This window comes from Apteryx rowi, unplaced genomic scaffold, assembly GCF_003343035.1.
Source record: "Apteryx rowi isolate R43461 unplaced genomic scaffold, aptRow1 scaffold_328, whole genome shotgun sequence".
NCBI lineage: Eukaryota > Metazoa > Chordata > Aves > Apterygiformes > Apterygidae > Apteryx > Apteryx rowi.
Window position 1 is genome coordinate 929,492 of NW_020449730.1, and position 23,502 is coordinate 952,993.

Genomic DNA, 23,502 nt, shown 5'->3' on the forward strand with positions numbered 1-23,502 from the left:
GATCAAAGGAATCTATGAATATGAGGAAATTCCTAACAGCTCTTCCAGTATCCATTCGCTTCTTTTCTGTTTTGAGAGTTTGTTTACATAACATTTACACAAATATTGACTAGAAGAATCCCCTGTTTGCTGCATCATCACTATGATTATACTACTTAGGTTGGAGCCAAAATCATCATAACTTTGAGTCTTCRTTAAACAGTCTAGTTGTAATTCCTAATCATTTGTCTAATGATTAGCTTAATGTAAAGATTCTTGTAAGGTAATCAAATGTGGAATCACAGGATTATGTCGGTAGCTTAGTTCCCGCAAAAAGAGCGATCTGTTCTAAGACTTGAGGAACCAAGGCAGAAGGGCTTGTGGGGAAGTTTCTTTGGACTTTGTGAAACTAATTGGCTTCTATTTAACTTCAGTAATACTTTTATCCAGGAATATCAAAAACTTCACTGAGAGCCTGGTCACTGTTGCACTAAATGTGGGAGCATAGGTGATTTTATTGTCCAGTTTCAGGCCCTGTTCTGCATTTTTGTTTCTTGTCCTAACAATTATATTACTTAATGAAGTTTTTGGTGGCTATCTGTGGGGGAAGAGGGAGAGATGCTCTGAAATGCATTTGCAAACCGCACTTTTACGAGACTCATAAAAGTGCTCTATAGATTAAGATACGCTGATTGAATTAATGTGTATGGGTGGACAGGTAATCAACTGATGCACCTCCTAATTTACTACCTGTGAAAATCTTTCTTAAAAAGTGTGTTTTCAAAACCACGCTCTTCTGTGGCAGTAATGGTTAGTTACACAAAATAAAGTCTAAGAAATGCAATCTGTTTGATTTCTTTCCATCCTGCTTTTCTGTTGCTTGCAAATAATGGTTCAAGAGTTTCCTGGTTGTGAGAGAGGCCCTTTTCAGATAAGGAAATAGGTTCTTGGATATGGTACAGTTTGTGCTCTAAAAACAGAGTAACACTTTACATGCATTTTGTAAGTAGCTTTATGTGCAGTTACTTTTTCTGTATGTCTCAATTTCTTGCAAGTCCATTGCAAAAAAAATTGGACAACTTCTTTTTACAAGAACATCTAGACTATTTTTGATTCCTCCTTACCAGCACTGGACTTGTCTGATAATTAAAAATAGCTTTGAATTATGTCTTGCTCATGTGTAAAGAGTTGGTGGCATCTTTGGGGGGAAAAAAAACATTTTTGATCCTTTTAGTTTTGAGTTGCTGGGGGAAAAAAGCAAATTAAACAAAATCAACTTATACTTTGATATTCATACCCTAAATTAAGCATACAGTTATATATACAAATTAGAAYTTCAATGACTGCATAAGCATATCTTTTATGTATAACATCATTAATTTGATGTACAGTGTGGATAGTCACATGTACAAATGGATTCAGTTCAGTTGCAGAAATGCATATGAAATTTAGGCAAACGCTTTTCCATGCTGAACTTGCTCAGAAATTAGGATGGAGCTATGCAGTACATTAAGATCTAAAATTAATGAGATGTCTAAAATCCTTGATCAGTGTTTCTAAAACTTTGCTTATTCAGACACTTTAGCTGGTATTGGCAGCTGCAGTAATGTCATGCCACCCAATGATGAGTCCTGTGCACATGCAGCAGAACATGCTGTCACTTCAGGAAAACTTCTTACATCCCTTGAAGTAGTCGGCATTCCATTTGTGGTACTTATTTCACAGTTTGGGGACTTCTGCTGACTTCTGTTTGTCAACCTGTGTTTCTTATTTGTAAATGGTATCTAAAAAACAAGTATTTGGAACTCATTTGGAGGCAGTAGTTTCAAAACTTAAGCCAGATAATTGGTCTGGTTGAAAAGTAACTAATATAGGTGATTTTAAGCTGTTTTTTTTTCATTTGTTTCACTGTGTGGCTACAAGATGATTTGTGTTGGCACAGTGTAGAGTCCAGTGGAGGTAGGAACCTGTAAGAGGAGGAGGGTACAGGAACTGCTCTTTCTGACGGCAGTGCAGGCCTAAATGCATGTCAAACTACAGCTTAAGAAGAGCAGTTCAGCAGTAGAAACTTAATATTGGTTATTCTGAACTATCAGACATTGTGTGTTAACGAGCAAGCTGTTACAAACCAAAACAAAGGTTTCTTGAATGAGATTAGGCTCTTTTTGGCTTTGTGCTAGTTGGTAGACTTAAACTGCAAAGGTGCTAACATGCCATATTCTGACCAAAACACAAACTACATTGTTTATCAATCCCAATGGTTTTGCTTGAAAAAAGAGTATACGTTTTGAGGGGAAAAACAGTATCCTGACTTTACTGTGTCACAGTAAAGACTGTAAGCTGCTCAACCAGTCAAGTTCTTTAAGAGACTCCATTAACTTTGTATGTTAATTTTTTGTTTCTATGGTCTGTTGTCTTATCATTACCTAAAATTAGAGTTAACTATGAAAGGCAGTAGTACATGTAATTATAACCCCTGCTGTGTGGGTGTTTTTCTTACCTGTATTTCTTCTAAAGAATATGTTGAGAAATGGAAAGAGAGAATGACCATTTTCCTGGCCAGTGGAGCATTAAAGAAGAACATAAGCACTCAAATATACTGAATATTCCTTGGTCTTCCCCATCTTGTTGCTTTTTATAACATCCAGGACATCTGAAATGTTAACATCCATTTTAAACAACTATAAAACATCTTTCAAAATTGGTATTTGAAGTGATAATGTTATTTGTGCAAATATTTTTGATGTCATTTCTCTTTTGACATTCTAGTTTCTTTCTTCTCCGGTGTTAGCTGTGTGGCCAGACCTGTGCAACATATAGAAATAATGATCTCTGGAGTTCTAACAAAACTGCATAGATGAGGTCAGAAGATGGGATAGTATGGTTATCCAGGAAGAATCAGCATTTTCATAATGACAGAGAAAGAAATAGTCAGCCCTCATAATCTTCCTGATATGGACAAGTGTATATTTTGGAACAAAAAAATAACGTATGTGTAAAAATAAAACACATTTGCCAAAAGCTCGAGGAGTTTGCTTCCCATCTTGCCTCTTCCTCTGTACCCCACAGACCACATTCTAACACAAAACCTCTTTTAATAGATCAAAAAGGGATTTGAATGAGAAAGCAAAAGGAAGAAATGTTATACCAGATGCTTTCAGCAGTGTTTGGCAGCAGAGAACATGCAGTCTCATCACTATAGCTGAAGCCTTGAGTTCATAAGCATCTTTCTCATGTTTTTTTCTTTTAACCCTCTCATTCCATGATTACTTTCTACCTTAATTTCAGCAGTCCCTTTGAGGAGAGAAGGGAAACATTTGAGAACGGGTAAGAACTGACAAGTGAGCCAATTAAATTTTGGAAACAAGAAAAGTTAGTGTTGTGTATGGATCATATGATGAAAGAAGTAAAAAGAAAGGAAGAAGCTGGATCAAAGCCAAAGAAGGGAGTGCTCAAAGGAGTGGGATAACAGGGACTGGATCAGGTCTTGCAGTTATGAAGTAGCAGATATGTCAGCTTTTAATTCATGGGTGGGGGGAAGGCAGGGCCTTTCCATTCCCAACTAGTGCCAGTGATCTGTTACTAGGTTATTTTACTAACTTCTTTGTGTTCTCTGTGCATTGCAATAGCAATCCATGAAGAAAGGCTGTCTCTGTGTTGCCCCCCGCCCCCCCCCCCCGGGCACTCCTTAGACTTGCTATTGTTGGATTGATTACTTTAAATAAATGTCCACTTTTAGCGCCGAGTCCTTCACAGTCCCTGCCACCATCTTTGCTCCTTTGCAACCAACTGTGGAACACAGCTGCTTCTCTCTTAATCTAAAGAAACAACTGTTCTTGCACAGCATGTGTTACTGGAGTCTTTGCTCAGTCAGAACTCCCAGTGAAATTAATGTAAATCCAGGCTGAGTAAAGACTGAGGAATGATTTTGTCAGATATGCCCCACGTTCAAATAATAATAATATGTAAATATTTTATGTCTCTGAAGTTTTTAAACCTTAATGTTTCTATGTGATTTGTGAGCCTCTTAAACATTGAGAGAGACTTTCTGGACTCACTAATTTACAGACAGAATACACCTATGGAAGAAGAGGAGAAATGCACAATGCCAGACAGGTTGGAAGAACTACAGAGAGTTTGAAGGAGAGAAGTGAATGRGCAAGAAAGTGAGGCTATGTTGGAGTATAGATATGAGCAGACAAGGAGGTTGGGCAGCAGAATGAGGTAAATGGATCAGGAGGTGAAGAAACAGGCAGCAGACGTGGAACCAGGGAATGGAATTATTTTGGACTTTACAGATGAGTGACGCGCCTAATTTCAGTGCGCTGAGAGACAGAAGGGCTTGAAAGAAATTGGAGAACTGGGGAATGTAACTAGAGCTGCATCAGAGGGATTTGGATGTTCAAAGGCATGCTCAAATGGAGAGATTTAATCAGCAGCGGTAGAAAATGAACAGTGGATTGTAGAGAAATTGCAGACATAAAGTGGGAATGTTTTGCAATCATTTTCATGGGATTGAAAGGGAGGAAAGAAAAGCTTAATATAACACAAGCCGTGTTTCATATCCTACTCATCCAAGAATTTGTCAGAAGCTGTTGCTCTGCTCTAAACATTATCTTCCCAATGTCCAGGTGGATATTATATAGAAGTGCCTACTTGGCTGACATGATGATTTAATGTTTGTACTAAGTTCAAGGAATCAACTCCAAATGAGTCGTGTTCATTCTGCAAACTCACCACTGAAATGAGTAGGAAGTGGGCTTTCTGGTTGACGCAGGGAGCCCCGAGCAAACTATTTGCAATTCTGGCAGGTTCTCTCTTGAAGATTAGAGCTGCACATATTTGTGCTATGAACTCTCTAGACAGGTTAGGGGTGTGTGTGTGTATGTATGATATATATATATATATAAAATACATACATATATATATAAAACACTTGCATAGCTATTGCCTTAGAAGTGCTCATTATGGATATGAAACTCACCAAAACTATTAAAGATCTCAAAAGCATGTATATATGTTCTAGCGCATTAACATCTGAATTATAGGCCCATCAGTGTTTTGCTTAATTGGTAAACCTAGAGTATTTCACAGATATTTAATTTTTCAAAATGCTCTGAGAACTTTGTCAGCTTTAGATGGGAAAAAAATGGACCCTAGCCCTGGGGATCCAAGCAGTGAGATGTGCTTGGCAGTGGGAACTATTGGTGCTCTTTAATGCTTTTCAGGGAGAAAAAAATAAGCTATTTTGCTAGGGGCCCAAACTGCATAGCTACATAGACTTGAGTCCATGAACAGTGTTGAAACTCCCAGAGGGTCCCTTCAGCTGACTGTAAGGGACTAATGAGCTGGCTTGGCTGTTTATGGGCTGTGGTTAACCTCTTGCAAGTTAGGATTTCCTGTCGCCAGCAGTGGGCTGTGACCGCCAGCACCACAGTGTTAATGATGAGGTAGGGGCTGATGAATGGCTGGACTCCAGACAGCAGCCTTCACTGGCAAAGAATCAAGTGGCTAGAGGGGGGAAAACAGTGATGTCTACAAGAGAAATAATGCAAACTCCAGAACCTATAATTCCCATGTTTAAAAAAAGAAAGGGAGAAAGAAACTGGGGACAAATTCAAACCAAACGAAGCTTTTATCTCTGCATTCTGAATAGAAGATTGTTCTTCGGCAAAACTGGCTGCAAAAGCCAGGCCAGTTAAAACAATATGCAGGCAGCTTGCCTCCAAGTAACCAGAAATTGTTGGCTCAGAGTAGCCTGCTCTGAGGAGCCAACCTGCTGGGATACGTTATCCAAGCAACGGGCTGAATGTAATTCCTCCTGCTGTGGAATGGCTCTTTGGCAAATGAAGACCCTAATTAGAGATGGAAGGGTTTCTATTTTGTTTTTCTTTAATCCTTACCCTGAGGCCGTTGCAATACAGCCATGTCTCTGCTTGTGTGGAGAGAAGTTTCCAGTTTCCCTTTGTAACAAGAATCCCCCCCCCTTTTTTTTTTTTTTTTTTTTGAAAGAAGCAACAATCTAACAACATGGGCCCACCACAGTTTGGGACCTTGAAACTAATCTAATCCAAAACCAAGGACCACTGTTTGAAAAAACAACCATGTTATCTCTTATTAGCCAACCCACGCAAAGTTGCTAGATAAATTAGAGTACTGGGGTGGGCCATGCATCCTTTTACTACTGAATTTATTATCCAGGCTGATTCTTCTAGTAGATAATTTGACAAATCTGAAAGAAAAATGAGAAGGCACAAGTCTGAAGCTTGCACTGAAGCACCAGTAGCATTATACTGTATACCAAGGGAATCTTGCCAGCTTTTGTTCATTTGGAAAGATTCACATCCCTTACTGTGGGTTACATGCATATTCTGTAGTGTTCAATACAGATGTTCCTACCTGACAGAGGGAACAGAAGCTCCAGGGGAATGTGCTACAGCAGCTTAACCCTAATATGTGTCAAAATGAAAACACCTTTGCTGCTTGACAGTTTCCCTTGGTGTATATATGAGGTCTGTCTGACCATGCTTTCACTGACTGCATGCAGATGCTTAAAAACTCTGCAAAGAGCATTGCCTTTTCTGTCACTATTGAGGCTTGAATCTGCTGTTTCTTTACTTCAGATGATGGTAGTGTTATCTCCAAATGTCCTTCCTCATTTACGGTAGAGATCAACCTGTGGATGGAGGCAAGCTGGTTGAAGGTGAGCCCAAGTGAGACAGGTGATAGTAAGCAGAAGCAGCACCATGAATTTTCAGTCCTATCAGTGCCTTGTATTTGAAGACAGGTATATGCCTAAAAGTGGCATTAATCAGCCTGTAGTTTGGGAGTATTTTTTTTTCAGTTCCTCACCTGCTAAGTTTTCATGCTTATGCATTCTTTCATTTCTTTTCAGCACTTTTGGTGGTTTGTGTTCATATTCGTATCTTGTCTTGCCTTCCAGATAGAGGATAGCACTGTGATATTAATGAGCACAAAGCTGTTCAGCCTTTAGGATAATTTTTAGTTAATGTAGATGTGTTGGTATATCTTGGATAGACTACTGTAAATGTCTCAGACCTGTCCTGTACTCTTTACATCAATTTTTCACAGACTGAGTCTGTTCAAAGTCTTTCTTTGCACTCTGCCTGAAATACTTATGTATTTGCCTAAAGCTGTTGTTTGGTGAAAAGAACTTTCTACAATAATGTAAAGCTTGTTTCTCAGGAGGACTGATGGACTTCCTCGTTGACTTGACTGTGACTAGATGGAATTCCTGTAGGACTGAAAAAATTCAAAAGCTGTACTTCTCTTTTTTCCCTTTTGATGTTTATAAATACCAGGGTATAGATTTAAGGTAATACTCTATTATGGCACATGCTTCTGTCTCTGGGGATAGGAGGAGAGAACCTACATAATAGGTAGGTAAAATAGTAAATATAATACAGGAAGGCAGTCCAACAGCTGTGGCGATGAATGAGATAAAAGAATTTAGCTTGTTTCCCCAAACAGCAGTTAATGGGAGTGTTGTGTGCTTGATGAGTGTCTAGTACTCTAGTATACAAACTCAAGTTAGTGACGGAATTGCAGTCTGTTTTTTACTAGTTGTTCAAAGTCTGATTCTATTTTGGTTTCGGAAAGGAACAATATATGTCTTTGTAAGGCTAGTGTGTTGTTGTAGTACTAATGTGAGTGATTTCAATACAATAAGTATTTGTTACCTTGTTCCTTTTCTCCCTCCTTAATGAGGGATAGAATTAGGGTTACCCTTAGGGGTAAATAGCATGTTTGTGATACGTTGCAGTTTATTATCTCTAGAAGTGGCTCTGTCTTTTTTGTTGGTACTTGAACTCATGTCTTTTTTTAACCTGGTTAATGAACAAGCATGAATTCCCTGATGTGATATCAATAAGGAGTTTTACAAATGAAAATAGTAGCTATCAAGGGACAATTTTACATTATTTCTCATCTTCCAGGAAGTCCTTCACTAAAATGTTTTATTTTCATGAAATTCTGTCACCTTTTTCAGAAAATAGCAGTTAGCTCATCACCAGAAATCAGTTGTGTTGTAGATGAACCCAAAACTATTGGAATACATACGCTTCTGAGCAAGAGATCATCCATGCATGCCCAAAAAGAATTGTTTTGGTCCTAGTTAAAGCCAATGTTCAGACTCTGGTGTTTTTAAAATATTAACTCATGTGCTGACTTGCAGTTGACCCTGTTAGCTTCTCAGAGCTTGTTTAGAGTGGGAAGCAGCTGAAATTGGTGTATATGCAATGGATGCTTCTGTGTCATGATACAGGAAGAGTTTCTTTTGGTTTGCTGGCTATTTTGATTAAAGAAAGAAAAAAAAAAAAGAAATAGCACTAATTCTTCATAGATTTGGAAAAAGAAAGAGCTATTGTAATAATTTCATCCAGCTCCTGTATCAATCAGACCATAGAAATTCTTTGATATGCTAAGTTATGTTTAACTTTAAAATGCACCTGTTTTGCTTTATAAGCTGCAAGTGGACAGTCTGGAACTTCACCAGTTATCTGTYCTGTCCTCTGGAGAAGCTGCTGTTCCCCAAATCTTTTTTGTTAGCAAAATTTACCAGTATTGAACTTCTTGATTGTTTTCTTTCAGGTGATGGAAAATATGTTAGCATAAGCCTTGAGACCCTGTTTGCACATTTTGAAGATGTTTGTCACGTATATCAGTTTGCCAGCTTCTAAATTCACTTAGTGCACCATGTGTTTGCATCATTCCAGTTCTTTATAAAAATCTCTAGTGGTGCTTACTCATGTGCCCTAGGAAAGCACAGCTGTACTCATCCAGCTCCTCCCTAGATCAAGTAAACAGAGAATCCTCCTTTTCCAGAGAAAAGAGATTGAACTGATTGGTAAGTACTTGGTGGTCATGGTGGGGATCCTAAGAGAAGCTTGGATCAAATTCATAATGTATGAGTAGTCTAGTGTCCAGGGCTTTTACTTGTCAAAATGTTCTGTCATCTGCAAATGTGAGTGCATTGGATATAGTGACTTAACTCTGTTCTTCTGGATACACACATGTAATCTTTTTTCTGGGTGATATTTTTGTTGTTGTTGCTTAGTTTTGTGGTAATTGTTTAAAACTGATAGTAAGGTAATTTACCACCTGGAGCGGAATTTGGTATCTGGTGTGTCTGATGATAGAGTTGAGTCTCTTATTCTGTAGCACTAGCTCAGTGTAAGCCTTTTCACTGTTGGTTTCTTCCCTCTGTCTTCATGTTTCCAGGGTGTTGGAAAACCTGAGATCTTTGTGCATAGTGGAGAGGAAGAGGCTTGGAGAAATCAGTGTGTTGATTGTGGAGAGAAGTACACAATGAATCCCAAGGCCCTGGATTCCTTGTGCTGTAGATAACTTCTTGTTCTCTGCTCTTTATCAAAAAGTGACCTGTAACTCCTCACAGGTTCACCTTTCATTTTCAAATAAAGCAAATTTTTATCCCCCCCCCCCCCCGTATAGTTTATCACACTACCCTTTTCAACCTAATGTGAGTTTTCTAGTGCTAGTGATGATTTTGTGTCTAGCTGACATGTCTGGTGCCTGCTGTACTAAGCTTGGCTAATCAACACTCTCCTGCCATGCACTTTAAAAAGAAAAAGTGTCTCTGTTGTTCTTAGACTCCATGTGTTTGCTTAAACAGTTAATTTTGAGAATTTTCTGACAAGTTACATAACATTGTATCCTACCTTCCTATTTCATGTAACACTTTGTGTTCTCTCTGGTAGCTTACATACTTTAGAAAGAACTCAGGGCCAAGGCATCCTAGGAAGACTGGAGACACTGAGTTCCCTGTGTTCATATTATTAAGTTTCCCTGCTAGTGTAAAGAGGATAATGATGAAATGCTGTTCCTCGTCAGATCTACTAGAGGTCTCTCTGTAAAAGAGAGGATTGTGGAAATTAATAACATCTGGATGTTAAATGCTGCTTCAAACACCTATTTAAGAAGAAAATAGAGATCAGAAGATATAAAACTAGGGAGAGATGATCCAGAAGAAATTGGTAGCATTATCAAAAACTTTTGGAAGTGAAAATGAGAAATTGACTTACCTGTACAGTAGCACAAGGGAATTAGGGTATAGTTCTTTTACATTAGCTTATCTTTGGAGATTCAGTTTCACTTGAATGTGACTTGATCAGGAGATGACTTCTTGTGAGCTTGAGTTCTGACAACTTAAATCCACATATTACTAAATGTGCAAGGACTCTGTGCCCATGTTTTTGATGGACCAGAACTCAACCCCTAGAGTGTTAGTTTTAAGCGAGTTAGAAATATGTCCAGATGCAAGGCATATGAAGACAGTTTTGGGAAGCTGATAGTGAGCTAAGGTGACAGTATTAACATTTTCCTAGTAGACTTCAATTGCAGGAACCTCGTCTCAATAGTTAAATCAAGATTATTAGGTAGTGTAGCCTTGCAGCCAGAAAATCTCCTCCTCCCAACCCTCCCCCCCCCCTTTCTTTTCTTAGTGAAATCTTCAAGGTAATTGCTAAATTATGATCTCCAACTTGACTTTTAGGTTGAAGATTGAGTCCAGGGTGAGAAAGCTGCATAGGTATAGCCAAAGGGGGTATGAAGAAACCAAAAATCCTCAAAATCCAGAGAACAGTACTGGACTGTTGTATATTGCTTCCCATAGCAAAAGAGGCGAGTATCTAGTGTCTTTACACTCCTAGGAAATGCTTTTAGGTAGTTTTTGCTTTGCGTGTTTGTTTTTGAAACACAGAGAGATTGTTTTTTTCATTGTCTTGTGCATCTGAACAGGAAGAATTTGGGTACATTCTGACTATATTCATAGCTTGGGTACTGTAGGAATAGCTTCTCACGCTGCTTTAGCTTAATAGTTGCTTTAACTTATAACTCCACCAACATCTCCCCATGCTTCTGTTTCCTAATGACTTCTCTCAGCATCACAGCATGCTTATATGTATGCTTTACTTAATTGCCCTAGTCCAAGTTTTCTATTTCTAGTTCATCTACTTTCTGTACACCTTCAATGAAAAGATAAAATTAAGAATTGTTTGGGTTGGCTGCAGTGGTATTCTATAATAAATTATTCTTTAGTAAATAATTGCCAAAATAAATGCATCTTGTGACTACTRTATTTTGGAGGTAACTGTATATAGGAATTCTAAAGTCCTGAAAAAGCTTGAAGTGGTTTAAAATGTAGCAGCACTTCTGTGTTTCAGCATCAATTGTCATAACTGCGTCTGACCACTTCTTGCTGAGCGTGCTAACCCCTTTTGTGTATGCCATCCTGTTCAAGACCTCAGCCCCCTTCTGTGCTGTCTTTCAGAGCTCACCTTTCTCTCTGTGGCTGTGCCCCCTCACAGCAACGCAGGCTGTTGCTCTGCAGCATGGTCTGTGATAGCATAAGCCAGGCTTTGGGAAATGGAGTCCCATGACTCCAAAATCCATCACAAGAAACTTGCAACCAGAAGGCTTCACTGTATTCAGGATGAAATAAATGTATTTTTTTATGTTGTTTTTATGTGCTCTAGACTATGAACTAATCAAACTGTTTCTACTGAGAATTGACAGATGCTTCCCCCCCCCCCCCCCCCCGGTTTTAACCATTTGAGAGCCACTCAGTACTGAGCAATACAGAAAACGTTGGTATTGTTGATGTGACCACATAGTAAGACAGGAATCAACACAAGGTGATCTTTTTCTTAAACTAGAAAATCTTAAGTGTCTTTCTTTTGAAGCTGGATGTTCCTAAGTGATGCTTATAGTATTGTTTTCTTAGTTATGATTATATTTTTAAATTTAAGACTACTGCTTTGAATTTTCTAGTTCTACACTGCTGCATTGATAAAGCAGTTGTCATAATGCCATGTAATGCAGTATCTACAGGTTACACCTATAAAACGAAAGTGCCAAAGGAACTGAGTTGAGGATTCCAGTCAGGAAGGGGTTTTATGCTAGTGTGATACTTCAGGGATTTGACTGTTCTGTTGTGATACTGTCTACCTTAGCTTTGAGAGTGAAATCTGTAGGTTCCTTTTTCTTTATTTCAGAAAAGGTTTGAAATGGTGTCCTGCTTACATTTTGCCTAACTCTGTGTTTCTGGAATTACTGGGGAATTGTACATTAACAGGGCTAAGACATCAGTTGGTTAATTTGTAACTGTTGCTATTAGCAGGGTAGATGTCCTTTTCCCCTTCCTTCTCTGCCATGCAGAATTGGCCTGTGGCCTGGCTTTCTAGCTCTGCTGGGGATTCAAGGGCCAAGGACTTTTTGATGATTGATTGAGCCCAATTTCAGTGGAGGAGAGATACAGGGGATGTCTGTACTGCTCAGGTGTTGTTAATCTGTATTGTCTGTAGCTCTGAGAGAAAAGGCATTTAGGGGGTTATCAGTTGCAATAAAACAGTGTATTTGACATGATGCTGAGGGGGTTGTGCAGGGTTCTCAGCGTTGAGCAGAGTGCAGTGGAGTGTTATGCTGGAATGTCTTTGACTGTGACTGATGCTCCATGTTTTTGCAAGTACAGTTGTGAGTCTGGGGCTGGAAATGGGCTTTCTTCTGCTGGTGAAATAAACATTGCATATTCTTTTCCCTAACAGTAGCTGCTGCTGCTGAGTATGTTATGGATAGTCTGATGTCAATAGGGAACACACGTCCTTGCTTACTTTAACAGATAGTTTTCCAGACATATTTTAAAATTGACCTCAGTAGTGATATCCACCTTAGTTGGCTTTGTAGCAGTCAGTCCAGTGGAGTTCTTAAATGCATTGACGGATTTTGCTGAGCTGTTTCATTTTTTTCCCGCCTCCTTAATGGGATGACCCAATTATGATGAGAAGCAGGTAAGGTGTTCCAGTGAAGAGCACTTTTTTTTTTGCAGTAATAAGTATAGCGCTGTAAAGGTAGCTGTGCTGTACTGTAAAATCAAGGTGGAAAGAACTTTCTGAAATCCCTGTGCATCTTGGTCCTGACAGGAGATTACACCTGGCTTGTAATAAGGAGAATCTTTATTCCAAGCAGAAGTCAGAATCATGTCACAAAACTCTTGGATTTTATTACCTACTTTCAAGTGATACTGTTTTTAAAATATTGAAAATCTACAGTTGTGTTTGTGTGAACCTTTTGCATCATGCTTATAGCTGCCATCCGTAGAATGGAGGTGCAGTTTGTACTCACTGCTCAGTTTAATAGGATTTTTTTTTTAACTCATACCTCTCTTCTGAAGAAATTTAGGGCTTTCATAGCATCAGAGTCTGAATGCTACTTGACTGATTGAAATTGCAAACTGGTAGTGGCAAAACCTGCTTGTCAACCCTGGAGATTCATGTGATATATCATGCATTTCATACAAGGAYCACGCTTTAGCCACCTAGGTGATCTGTTTTTCATGTGTAGACCTTCCTGGGTTTACCCACACTTAACTGAAGACTCCTTAAAACTTAGAGCCTCTGCAGAAGTCAAACTCTGATAATAAAAGCTCATGAATGTTTTCTTCAGTACCAAAGCTGCYCTCTGCTAATGGAACAAAACCAAATGAGGACAAGTCTGCAGAAGGTGACTAGAAAAGCTGATATTCTAGAGCCTATTACAGCATTTTCTGTATCATAGCTCTGCTAATATTGACGTCTTTGTGGTCTCACTTGCTGTCGATGTGGAGAAAATGTGCAAATCAATTGCTTTGTGAGTGCTAAAGACTATTGGAACAGATTTTGCTACTTTTTGCTACATCATTTCTTTTGATGAAATACTACAAAAGGAAACCTGGTCCCTTTCTGATTGTATCCCGTAGCAATCAAGATTGTTGAAAGCCTTGACCTGACTTTCCAAAGGAATAAAGTAAGACTTTGGACCTTTTCATCAAAAATCATGTTCCTTTAAGTCACAGACTATGTAAACTGCTTGCTGTTGAGTGGTGATTACATATTACCAATATGCTATGTGAGAGGCTTATTGCGTATTTCAGAGGATCAAAGACAGCTGACAGAAGAATTAGCTATAGAAAAGGGATTCCATCTCATGCAGTTTACATAATCCCACTCTTTTGGCAGATTAGTGACCCCTAACCCTGCAGTGTGGAGAGTCCTGACATGGCATATTGGGTCTGATGTGCTGGGTTAAACAGATTATGCCTCAAGTTCCATGATTATTAATTCATAAAGAAATTGAAGGGGAAAAACCTCAAAAACTGACAAAGGAGTGCAAATTTGGTCAGTCTGGCTCAGTTCTTAACTAAACAAGGATGCATAAACCAAGTTTCTTGACTGTTGTACTCAGCTGTCTCTGCACAGTGTTTGGGCAAACCAATTACCAGTTTTTCTGCCTAAAACAGCAATAGCAGTGTTTAAAAAAAACCAACAACAACAACAAAAAAAACTTGGTTATACCTGTTGCAGCTGTGCTGCTTTCCTCAGTTCTGACCAAAAGTAGTGTTTTGCTTTTGGGATCTATAGGACTGTCTCCTGCATACTGTATCCTTACTCTTCTGCTTCCTGCCTCATTCATTTTGGAGGACCAGCTAGTAGTACATGCTGACACCTGACGGAATAAAATTAGTTTGCTAAAACTGTTCAATGTCATCTGTACTGTTTGCTACCTAAACCATGGCCCAGTTCTCCCCTCACACCCATCTTTAACATTTTCTTAACTCAGAGAATAAATCAGCTCTGTAATGTACTATATACCATATTTATAGTTAACATTTGTTATTTACAGCGTACTGTGTTCCAGGAAGAAAATTTCTAGAGTAGGATGGTCTATAGAGGCTAATCCAGGAAAACAGATATGTGATTCTCAATGTGAATAGCATTTGCGAGGACATAGTGTTAAAACAGCAGGATATATCTGAGGTTTCACATAGGCAGCCAATACTTCTAAAGCATATTTTTCTCTCTTCGGCCTGTCAGTTGTGCCTAGAATGTTTATTAAAAAAATTAAAAAGAGCATTTTTGTTTATATGTAGTATATAGTGTCTGGCTCTACCAATAGCTATTTTCAACAAAGGGTTTAAGTTATTGTTTTATTTATGTGGAATGCATTACTATTTTTATGTAAGTGGCAGACCTAAAAGTGCTTAATGAACTTTGCTTTCCTCACCTATGATTCCAAGCCTCATTCCCTCTCTCATCTGTAATTTATTCATTCCCTGYAACCCATCAGATTAGTGTCCTGTGCTCACATGTAAATACTGCTGTTTATTGTGAGGGAATTCTGACTTGGGCAAAGGAAGTAAGCGTAGTGAATAAAGGCTAATGAGATTGGTATGATTTTTCTCTTAAATGGGGACCTTGTTAAGCAGCTTTTTTTCTTATGTTGATTTCACAAGTGTTGCATAAGAACTGACATTTATTGGAATGAGGTCATACTAGAAAGTAGAGCAGGAGATGCTTCTGAGATTATTAAGTGTTCATAACAGCAAGCATTGCGGGTCCTTGTGTCAGTAAGTGGCAGGCTTTCTTGCTGCTCTGACTGTTGCTGTCCTCCTGCCTGTTTGGAATGAATGGGAGGAAATGGTCCACCTGTTTAATAATCATCTGGCCACCTGGGTTGAAAGTTTGTCTCATTAAGCAAGCTGCTGCTTCCTTATTCTATTAGTCTGGCCCACAGGAAGGGAGTGCAGAGTTCTTTACCTCAGAAAACTATAGAAAGATTTAATAACTAGAATTTCCTCAGGCTTGGAGATGTGAAGAGATACTTTCCTCATACTTCTGTCATATGTTTTGTCTCATGCTCTCTAGATTGCAGGGGCTAGTAAATTCTTTCACGTTTTCATCTCAGATAGTATTTAATGTTCATCTTACTGATAATGATTATTAACAGTGAGTTCATAACAAATAGGTCTCTGTGACCCAACACTCCTCAAGTAACTTTTCTTCAGCCTTCTCTATGAACTGTGATAGGAGAATCTCTATGTGAATTGAAACACTACAAAAACATAGATGAAATCAGTATAACGTATTTGCAATAAAAATAAAAGGCCTATAAAAATGTGTAACAAATACACTGTATACTACTGTTCACATCTTTGAGTATGAAGTAGGCAAATGTTTTCTTCAGCAAAGGGACTCTGATAAAGTAGGAGGCTTGGGATGCTTCAGGAATTGAGGAGGGGCAGATTCAGAGGCAAGTATTGTATCCCTGATCAGTTTGGTTGCTTTAGAGGCACCTGCATCCAGCATTCAGTTAGGAAAGATATTCGAACATCTACCTGGTGTTTGAATAAATTATAGCAAATGGCAGATGCTCATTTACAAAGAAGAATTCAAGGAGTCATTTGAAAAGATTCCTAAACTGGCTGAAACTCTAATAGGGGTTACAGTCAAGGTGTGTGTTCTCTATATGTTATGGTGTAGATGAGTACAAATTTTTGCTGCTTATTTTAACAGCATTCTTAGTTCACGAGCTTGATTGCCTTTGTTTCTCTGCTACTGTCATCTTCTTCCATAGGGAACAGATGATATAATCCAGGTGATAATCTCAAATTATAAATTTGAAGTTTAACTCAAACCCTATAGTTCTATAGTATTGTTGATACACAAGACAGTGGATTTTTGCAGCTTGTTTTCTTTTTGTTTTTTAAGGGGAAAACACTACTAACTTGCATGATTGTTCCATGCCTGGCTTATGATTAAATGAAGTATTGCAGAAGCACCTTTAGCTGCCGTATGCTACATCAAAGATGTATAAAAAAAATAAACTTTTGAAGATTTGACAATGCTAGTTTTAAATGGCACTAATATTAAAAATACTCAGGTGTAGTTACTTTTAACTCTGTTATCAAGAAGAAATACAAATATTTCCTTCTACAGAACAAGAAAAATTTATATGCTGTTCTGAGATAAGCTGATTTTGCATGCACTTTCAGGAGAAAAAAATCATAAAACTTGAAAACAACATAGAAAAACATTAGTGGAAGTGGAATTTGAATCTGTATATAAGTAACAAAAGAAAAGGTTAGAATGGATATTGGAATACAGCCTACAGTATTTGCTGCTGTTATAGTTGCAATACATTGCTGAAAATGCTCATTGCAGTTGTAGACTAAGTTCTCTGTTTCCTTTGCTGCTTTTGTTACTCCAGATTGCTAGGATAAATTTTAAATACAAATATTGCTTTCCTCATCAGGTGTGGTGGGGTTTTTTTGCTCCGTCTGTATCACCACTCCAAGATGTTACCATGCTGTTAATAGACTCCTTCCTGTTCCTTTGCCCTTCAGCAATTCTAAAGACTTGTTCCTCCCCTCTAGCAAATTTATGCAATATAGACTACTTTTGCATGGCCTGTTATCTGCATCCGCCAAAAGTGCTGGTTGTTGCTCTGTCTTCTTTGGCCTGTGTGATTCTGGCTGTATTGCAGCTGTACTTATTGGGGCACTTTGAAACCTGTGGAAGGAATCTGTGAAAGTTTTCAGTGCTCAGATTTGAAAAACAAAATTGGAGGGGTTTTTGCTCCTTATGTAAGTGTCCAGACCTGTGAGGACCTTTCCAGTGGATTGTAATTGACACTGAGGAAGCTTAAAAGTGGAACTGAGGTAAGGAAACGAAGACCTAACGTATCCATAGCTATCTCCAAGTTCACACAACAAGCAATATGAGATTCAAGCTGTAATTTGCCTTATGAAGTACCCTTATCTGGGCAGCAGGAGTTAGGGAGCTGAGTCAGAGCTCGTTTAGGAAAAGAGGGCCTCCCTGTGAGCAGCACGAACCTTCTTCATATCCCAGGGACTACCAGCTGTGATCAGGATAAGAGATGCATACCAGAGGACTCCTTGTAGGAACAGACATTCCACATTTGGAACTTCATTCCTAAAAATGAAAGTAGAAAATGAGAAGACTTCTCTTTTTTATCTGTATGCACCCAGATTTTTGTCAGGTCTCCCTTGTTGACCATCTGTGCTCTACCAGAAATGGTTTGAGAGGTTTTTTGCCTAAGTAAGGCAGTTCCCAACCACAACACCTAGATACAGTGGCATAGGTTGCAAGTACAAACCATAATTTGTACATCATTATATATAACACAGAAAGGGGGAAATGCTGTAACAGTCAGATGCCCCTGTAAAGAACATAATTCCTTTCCACAAAACTTACTGTGATTCCTGACAGTAAATTAAGGTTGTGCTGGTCAAGTAAGACAACAGGTTACTTGTCTCTATCCTATAGAGAGCTACTTATATCTAACCTGTTTGTTGTGGCTTGTTATTTTTGTACTTAAGGACAAAAGAATTTGTAAATTGCCAATACAGGGCTTGCTAAAGATGTCATTTCCAGTCCTGCTGCTAGGAAAAAGGAGCACTTAAGCGCCTCTGATGAGTCTTTTTGCATGATTGAGCCCTATATGCTGCTGATGTATACAGAGCATACATAACCTCCCTACCAATCCAATCCAGACGTAGAAGTGCTTTACATAAAAAGTTACAATGGTGACACTTGCTTTTAGTGGCCATGTAGAGCAAACAGGTCAGAGTCCGTTGTTCTGTAGTGCAGGCTTTCAAACTCTGCATGCAAGCAGGGAAAGACTGGGAGGCTGTAGTCTTTATCAACAAAGAATGATCATTTGAATTACTAAAAGTGTGGTTATAATTTTTTGCACTGGTCTTTGATAAAGGAAAGAGTAGTAGTACTGGGGTGTAGTGACAGTAGTTTATTGGGGGGTTTTTTAACCACTGAAGGGAAATAATCTCTGCAAGTGATGGCCCTGCACCTTTACTGCTCTCTGTCAATTGCATGGGAATTGAATTGAGGAAATGCCTTTTTGTTTGTTTGATATTAGATATTATGAAGGTAAAGAATGCACCTATATAACTTTTTTCTTCCCCTCTTCCAACTTGTGTCTTTCTTTTTGATTTAGGTTTTGGCCACTTTGCTTTAAAAAAAAAAAAAAAAAAAGTTTTTCAGGGGCAGTCTTTAAATGTTGAACAGCCTAAAATGAAAAATCACATGCCTGTTAGAATGATCCCAGTCTATAAGTGGGACTTAACTTGCTGCGTTCTTTTGAGCTGTCCCAGTTCCTGACAGGCGGATAGGGTATTTTCAAACCCGTATTGGCTTTAGTTGTCCTACATGATCCTCCTTTGGGTAGGGAAGTAGGGCGCAGTGGTGGCGAGGCTTTCCAGGGCTCCTGAGGCGGGCCGCGGGGAGGCCTGGGCCCGGGCCGGGCCAGGCCGCCCGCCTGCGCGGCAGGGAGGAAGGCGAGGAGCCCCGAGAGCCTGCGCCTGGGCCCGGCCTGCTCGCACGCCTCTGCCACTCGGCCGCGGCCGCGACTGCGACTCAGCACTGCCGAGTTGGGGAGGGACCGGGCCCGCTGCCCGCCAGGGCGCTTTTCAGCTTTGTGCTCGGCAGCGGGGACATGGCTGGGACCTGGGATGGGGAGCGGGACAATGTGCTGAGGGGGAACTGCTGGTAGGAGGCTGCGCAGCGCTCTCGCTCTCTTCCTTTGCTTGGGGCCTGGCAAAAATTGCTGGGTGGTGCTGGCTGGAGCTGACCTGGCTCAGCATGTCTGGTGAAGAAGGGGAAGCGGCACGCCGCTAGCCCGACGCCCGCTCCCTGCACGCTGCCCCAGCCCGGAGTGGGGGAGCAGGGGCTGTCCACCTCCTGTSAGGACAGCATCTGCTCCAGGGGCTTGCGCAGCAGTGCTGCTGGGAACACACTGACTTTGCCTCTAGTGTTACTGCTAGGGTTGGGAATTGAGGAGGTACTTTAACATGTGTCTGAATCTGCCTTCATCCAGCAGGCTGAGTGCGTTAAAGTTTCTGCAAAGGGTGCAAGTATCAGCACTTAGAGACAGCTCAGAAGTGCAGCTCTCCACGAAGCTGTAGGACAGAGTTACAGCCAGAGTTCGTTGCGTTCATACGCTCACAGTGCTTTATGCGGTTCAGAGGTACTTAACTTCCATTTTAGAATGACAGTTACTAGTTTTAGGACAGGAAGACACATGTCTGTTGCTCATTTTGTCTATTCATCTGCCAAAAAGGACACACTCCCCACTGGGCCCCCATAAATGTACACAGCGCTGATACTGTGCTCCTCCCAGTGGAGTGGAATTTAGTAATTTTACAGCAAAGGGAGCACTGTGGTAATGATGAATGATACTATTTGAGTCTTTCAAAATACTGGTACCAAAAAATACCATGATACTAAAGATGACATATGGTAATTTTTTCTTCTGAGTATTGACTTGTCACTCAATTGCTAGTGGGCATAAATAAAACTTACTATGAGTAAATGATAGAGGGAGGAAAAATTCAGGCAGAACAGTAAGGGAAATCTTCCTGACAGGTGTGATACTGTTGTTGAAGAGTCTTAYAGAAAGTGTTTCAGGCTATATTACTTGGGATTCTTTCCTGTTGTTTTATACAGCTTAATTTTAAGTTTGATAAATGGGGGAAAAAAATAACTTCTCCAGCACAGTTTTTGAAGTCAATTGGTACTTTTCATCTCTAACCTATGATTCTGCAATGCAGAGTGGGGAATACAGATTGCATCTTGTTGGTGGAAATTTAACGATGAAGTGCTGTGCTGTGAACTACTCATTCACTGTGTTCACAGAACAAAGGCTTTTTTCTGAACCAAGCTACAAATTCTCTTCAAAGATACCTTATGAGATCAGAAGTACCTTGCTTGTCAACTGACCATCCTGAAAGAACAGTCTAAATGTCCTGAAGAGTTCTGCAAGCACTGGGTGTCTGTAAAAAGCACCTTCTAGGGAAACTTGGGTGAGCTTTCACCTCAGGGCCATGTCTCTGCAATGGAGAATGTGTACTAGATTCCTTTAAACTCTTCCTCCCTGACAGCTATTAGTGATTAGCCAGGTGTGCTGACTTCAAAGGGGATGAATATTTGCTGGGCTGAGACAGAGACCCCATTTGGGAGTTAGTTTCCCTCAGGTGCTGTCTGATGTGCTTTATTAGATTTAAAATGAAAACAAAATCCAGGAATAGCGCAAAAAAAAAAGTCCTGTAGATGTTCAAACTAACAGCCCTGTCCTGGCCAACATTCTTTTTACAAGAACACTGAGTGGTATTTCATAATTCATCACTTTTATAAGTTTATCTTATAATCTCGATTTAAGTTCAGGGTATGCTTGTCTCTGTGAAGAGCCAGGGTGCTCTTGTTTAGTCTGTGATGGTGGTAGCTGTCATTGCCTGGAGAAATAGCTGTTTGCATTCTGCATCCAACAGAAGTAGTGACAGTTCTGAAAAGATATTGAGAATGTTTGCTTTATGGAGCCACTGAGCAACATGTCAGCAGAATGTACAGAGGCACACTTGCAGAAACTGGTTAAAACATTGTTTTCTGTATCCCAGAGGATTTTAATATGTTCTAATACCTCTTCTGTGCTGTTGGTGACTTCAGTTTTGAACTGTGTATTTGTAGAAAAGCCTTATGCTTAAGTAGGTTTGATTTTATTTGCATAAGAAGAGTTGCATGCAAGACTTCTGACCTCTAATGGTCAGAAAGAGAAGTATCCTCTGATGAGGACAAAAAGGCACTTTGCACAAGGTTTGCAGTGTTCTAGATTTTGTTGTGACTGCGAGGGAGTATGACCCAGGAGACTTAAAAGGTGTAAAGAAACTGGTCCACGTTTATTTCCTACAATAATGAGCTTGGCTCTCTACCCCAAATGACAGGAAAGGTTGTTTTTTATGGACCTTTTAGTGTGATCTTCAAAGTAACATAGAGGGAAGAAAAACATAATTTAGTTTTAAGAATTATTATATTTAAAGTCTTTAGAGGGTCTAAATCTCATCTGAATTCCTTTAAAAGCTTGGTGAAGAAGTCTGTGTAGGAAGGAGCAGAGACACTGTAGGAGCTATACTGAAGTTTAACTGAACTCCGTAGAGGTTCAGTGACTCCTATATTTGTAATTATTCTATGGGTGGTTTGGGGTTTGTTTTTTTTTTTTTAAACCACACACTTAAGTTTGGTGTCTGGAGATGAGGAGGAGTCATTTTTGAGGTAAGAGGTGGTCTTTTGGGGTGAAACTGAGGATGCCGTCTTTCCTATTGCAGGCAAAACGAGCAGTGCAGCGAGGAGCCACAGCAGTCATCTTTGATGTTTCTGAAAACCCAGATGCCATTGATCAGGTATGAAGAAGGGCCTAGCTTTATTCACCCTCTGGGCTTGCTGTTCTTCTTAGGGCTGCTGAGGTAAGACTTGAGAGCGTGCAACGTCTCATAGCACACCTACGTGAAGACATACTGCTTCTAACGCTGGGTAACATGGCACTGTGGTTTTCCTATTCCTCTTTTGGCAGGCAAGAAGCAATGGAGATGTTGAGAATATGAAAGAAAAAGGGAAGTTTGGGAGGTATTTTTTTGCCTGCTGCTAGAACAGAGAATCCAGGATTGGGATTGGGGTTTTGAGAAAGGACAGAGGCAGATTTTTGTGGCCCGTTATTTAGTTAAGGAAGTTCTCTTTGCCCAACTCTGTGTACAAAATGCTGTCTGTTTGGACCTACCCAGCTTGCGACTGATAATACTCACTGGAAGCAGCCACTGTCAAGCAACCACCATTTTTGAGGTTGCAAAATGGCTTCCAAACCTTGTTCTAAACAAGATTCTTAGAAAAGTTCTAAACATTTTTTTTTCCCCTCAGCTGATGATTTCTGGGCTACATCTTTGGTAGACAAGTAGGGTATGTTTAGGTTAAAAAAGCTGAAATGAGCATCTGTTGGACAAACGAATGCAGACCCTGTGCAATGGATGCTTTGAGAACTGTGCTTTGCATCAAGGTTACAGCCTTGATCTGGCAAACATTCTCAGGGACAGTTTTTCCCCTTTTGTACACAGAAAATTTATCTGCACAAAGCTGAAATCTGTTTATTCACACACACACACCGGTATTTTCTCTCTATTACATTTTGCAGTTACTTTCAGCAGCTCTGCTCTGAACTTATGAAGCTGAGTCAGTGATTCCTGCTCCCTTCCCTCTACCAGTAGTAGCTGTCCTTCCTTGATTCTTGACAGTAACCTGGGTGCAACTATCCACCAAATTTGAGAAACCGGTCTAGTGGACAGTTGAAAATGTTGGTACCAGTAAACAGGGAAGAGGTTAGTGGCTTAGTGCAGCAGCTGACAACGTAGGCTCTGTTAGAGGACAGAGGAGCAGCTTATGCAAACATACACAAACAGGAGGTGAATGGCTACAGCTATCTAGCTTTCATACTGTAACTGTAAGTGTTAGTTGTTTGGCTCCCTTCTCATGCTGCTCTGGACACTTGTGTTTCATGCATTTTAATTCTCAGCCAAAGTCTTCAGAACCCTTGACGTGAGGGGACGATAATTAATTTGTCTTTAAAATAAGTATGATTTGGCACTCTGAGAAAGAGTTCCACAAGCAATGGCCTCTTGGCAGTCATTCCTTCTAAGAAACACTAAAAAAATGTTTACTTTTTGTGCTAAGGTGCTTGAAAGCATGTAAAACCTATTACTTCAAGTATTTTTTCAAGATCAGAGTTTGTGCTAAATTGTCTTGTTGCTTAAATCTCTAAAGAAAAGTGAGATCAGGTTAGTTCTGCATGTCAATGGACTGAGAGATCTGCAAAGAG

At 39.7% G+C, this 23,502-nt stretch overlaps 1 protein-coding gene across 9 annotated transcripts in view; it reads left to right on the forward strand.

Annotated features, from left to right (window-relative positions):
* ZNRF3 (zinc and ring finger 3) overlaps positions 1–23,502 on the forward strand; it is a 127,902-nt gene that overhangs the window by 90,476 nt on the left and 13,924 nt on the right. For all 9 annotated transcript variants that reach the window (XM_026071560.1, XM_026071553.1, XM_026071557.1 and 6 more), the window contains one exon: positions 21,965–22,039. In XM_026071560.1, the coding sequence (XP_025927345.1) occupies positions 21,965–22,039 (75 nt within the window). The remainder of the gene's footprint in view (positions 1–21,964; positions 22,040–23,502) is intronic.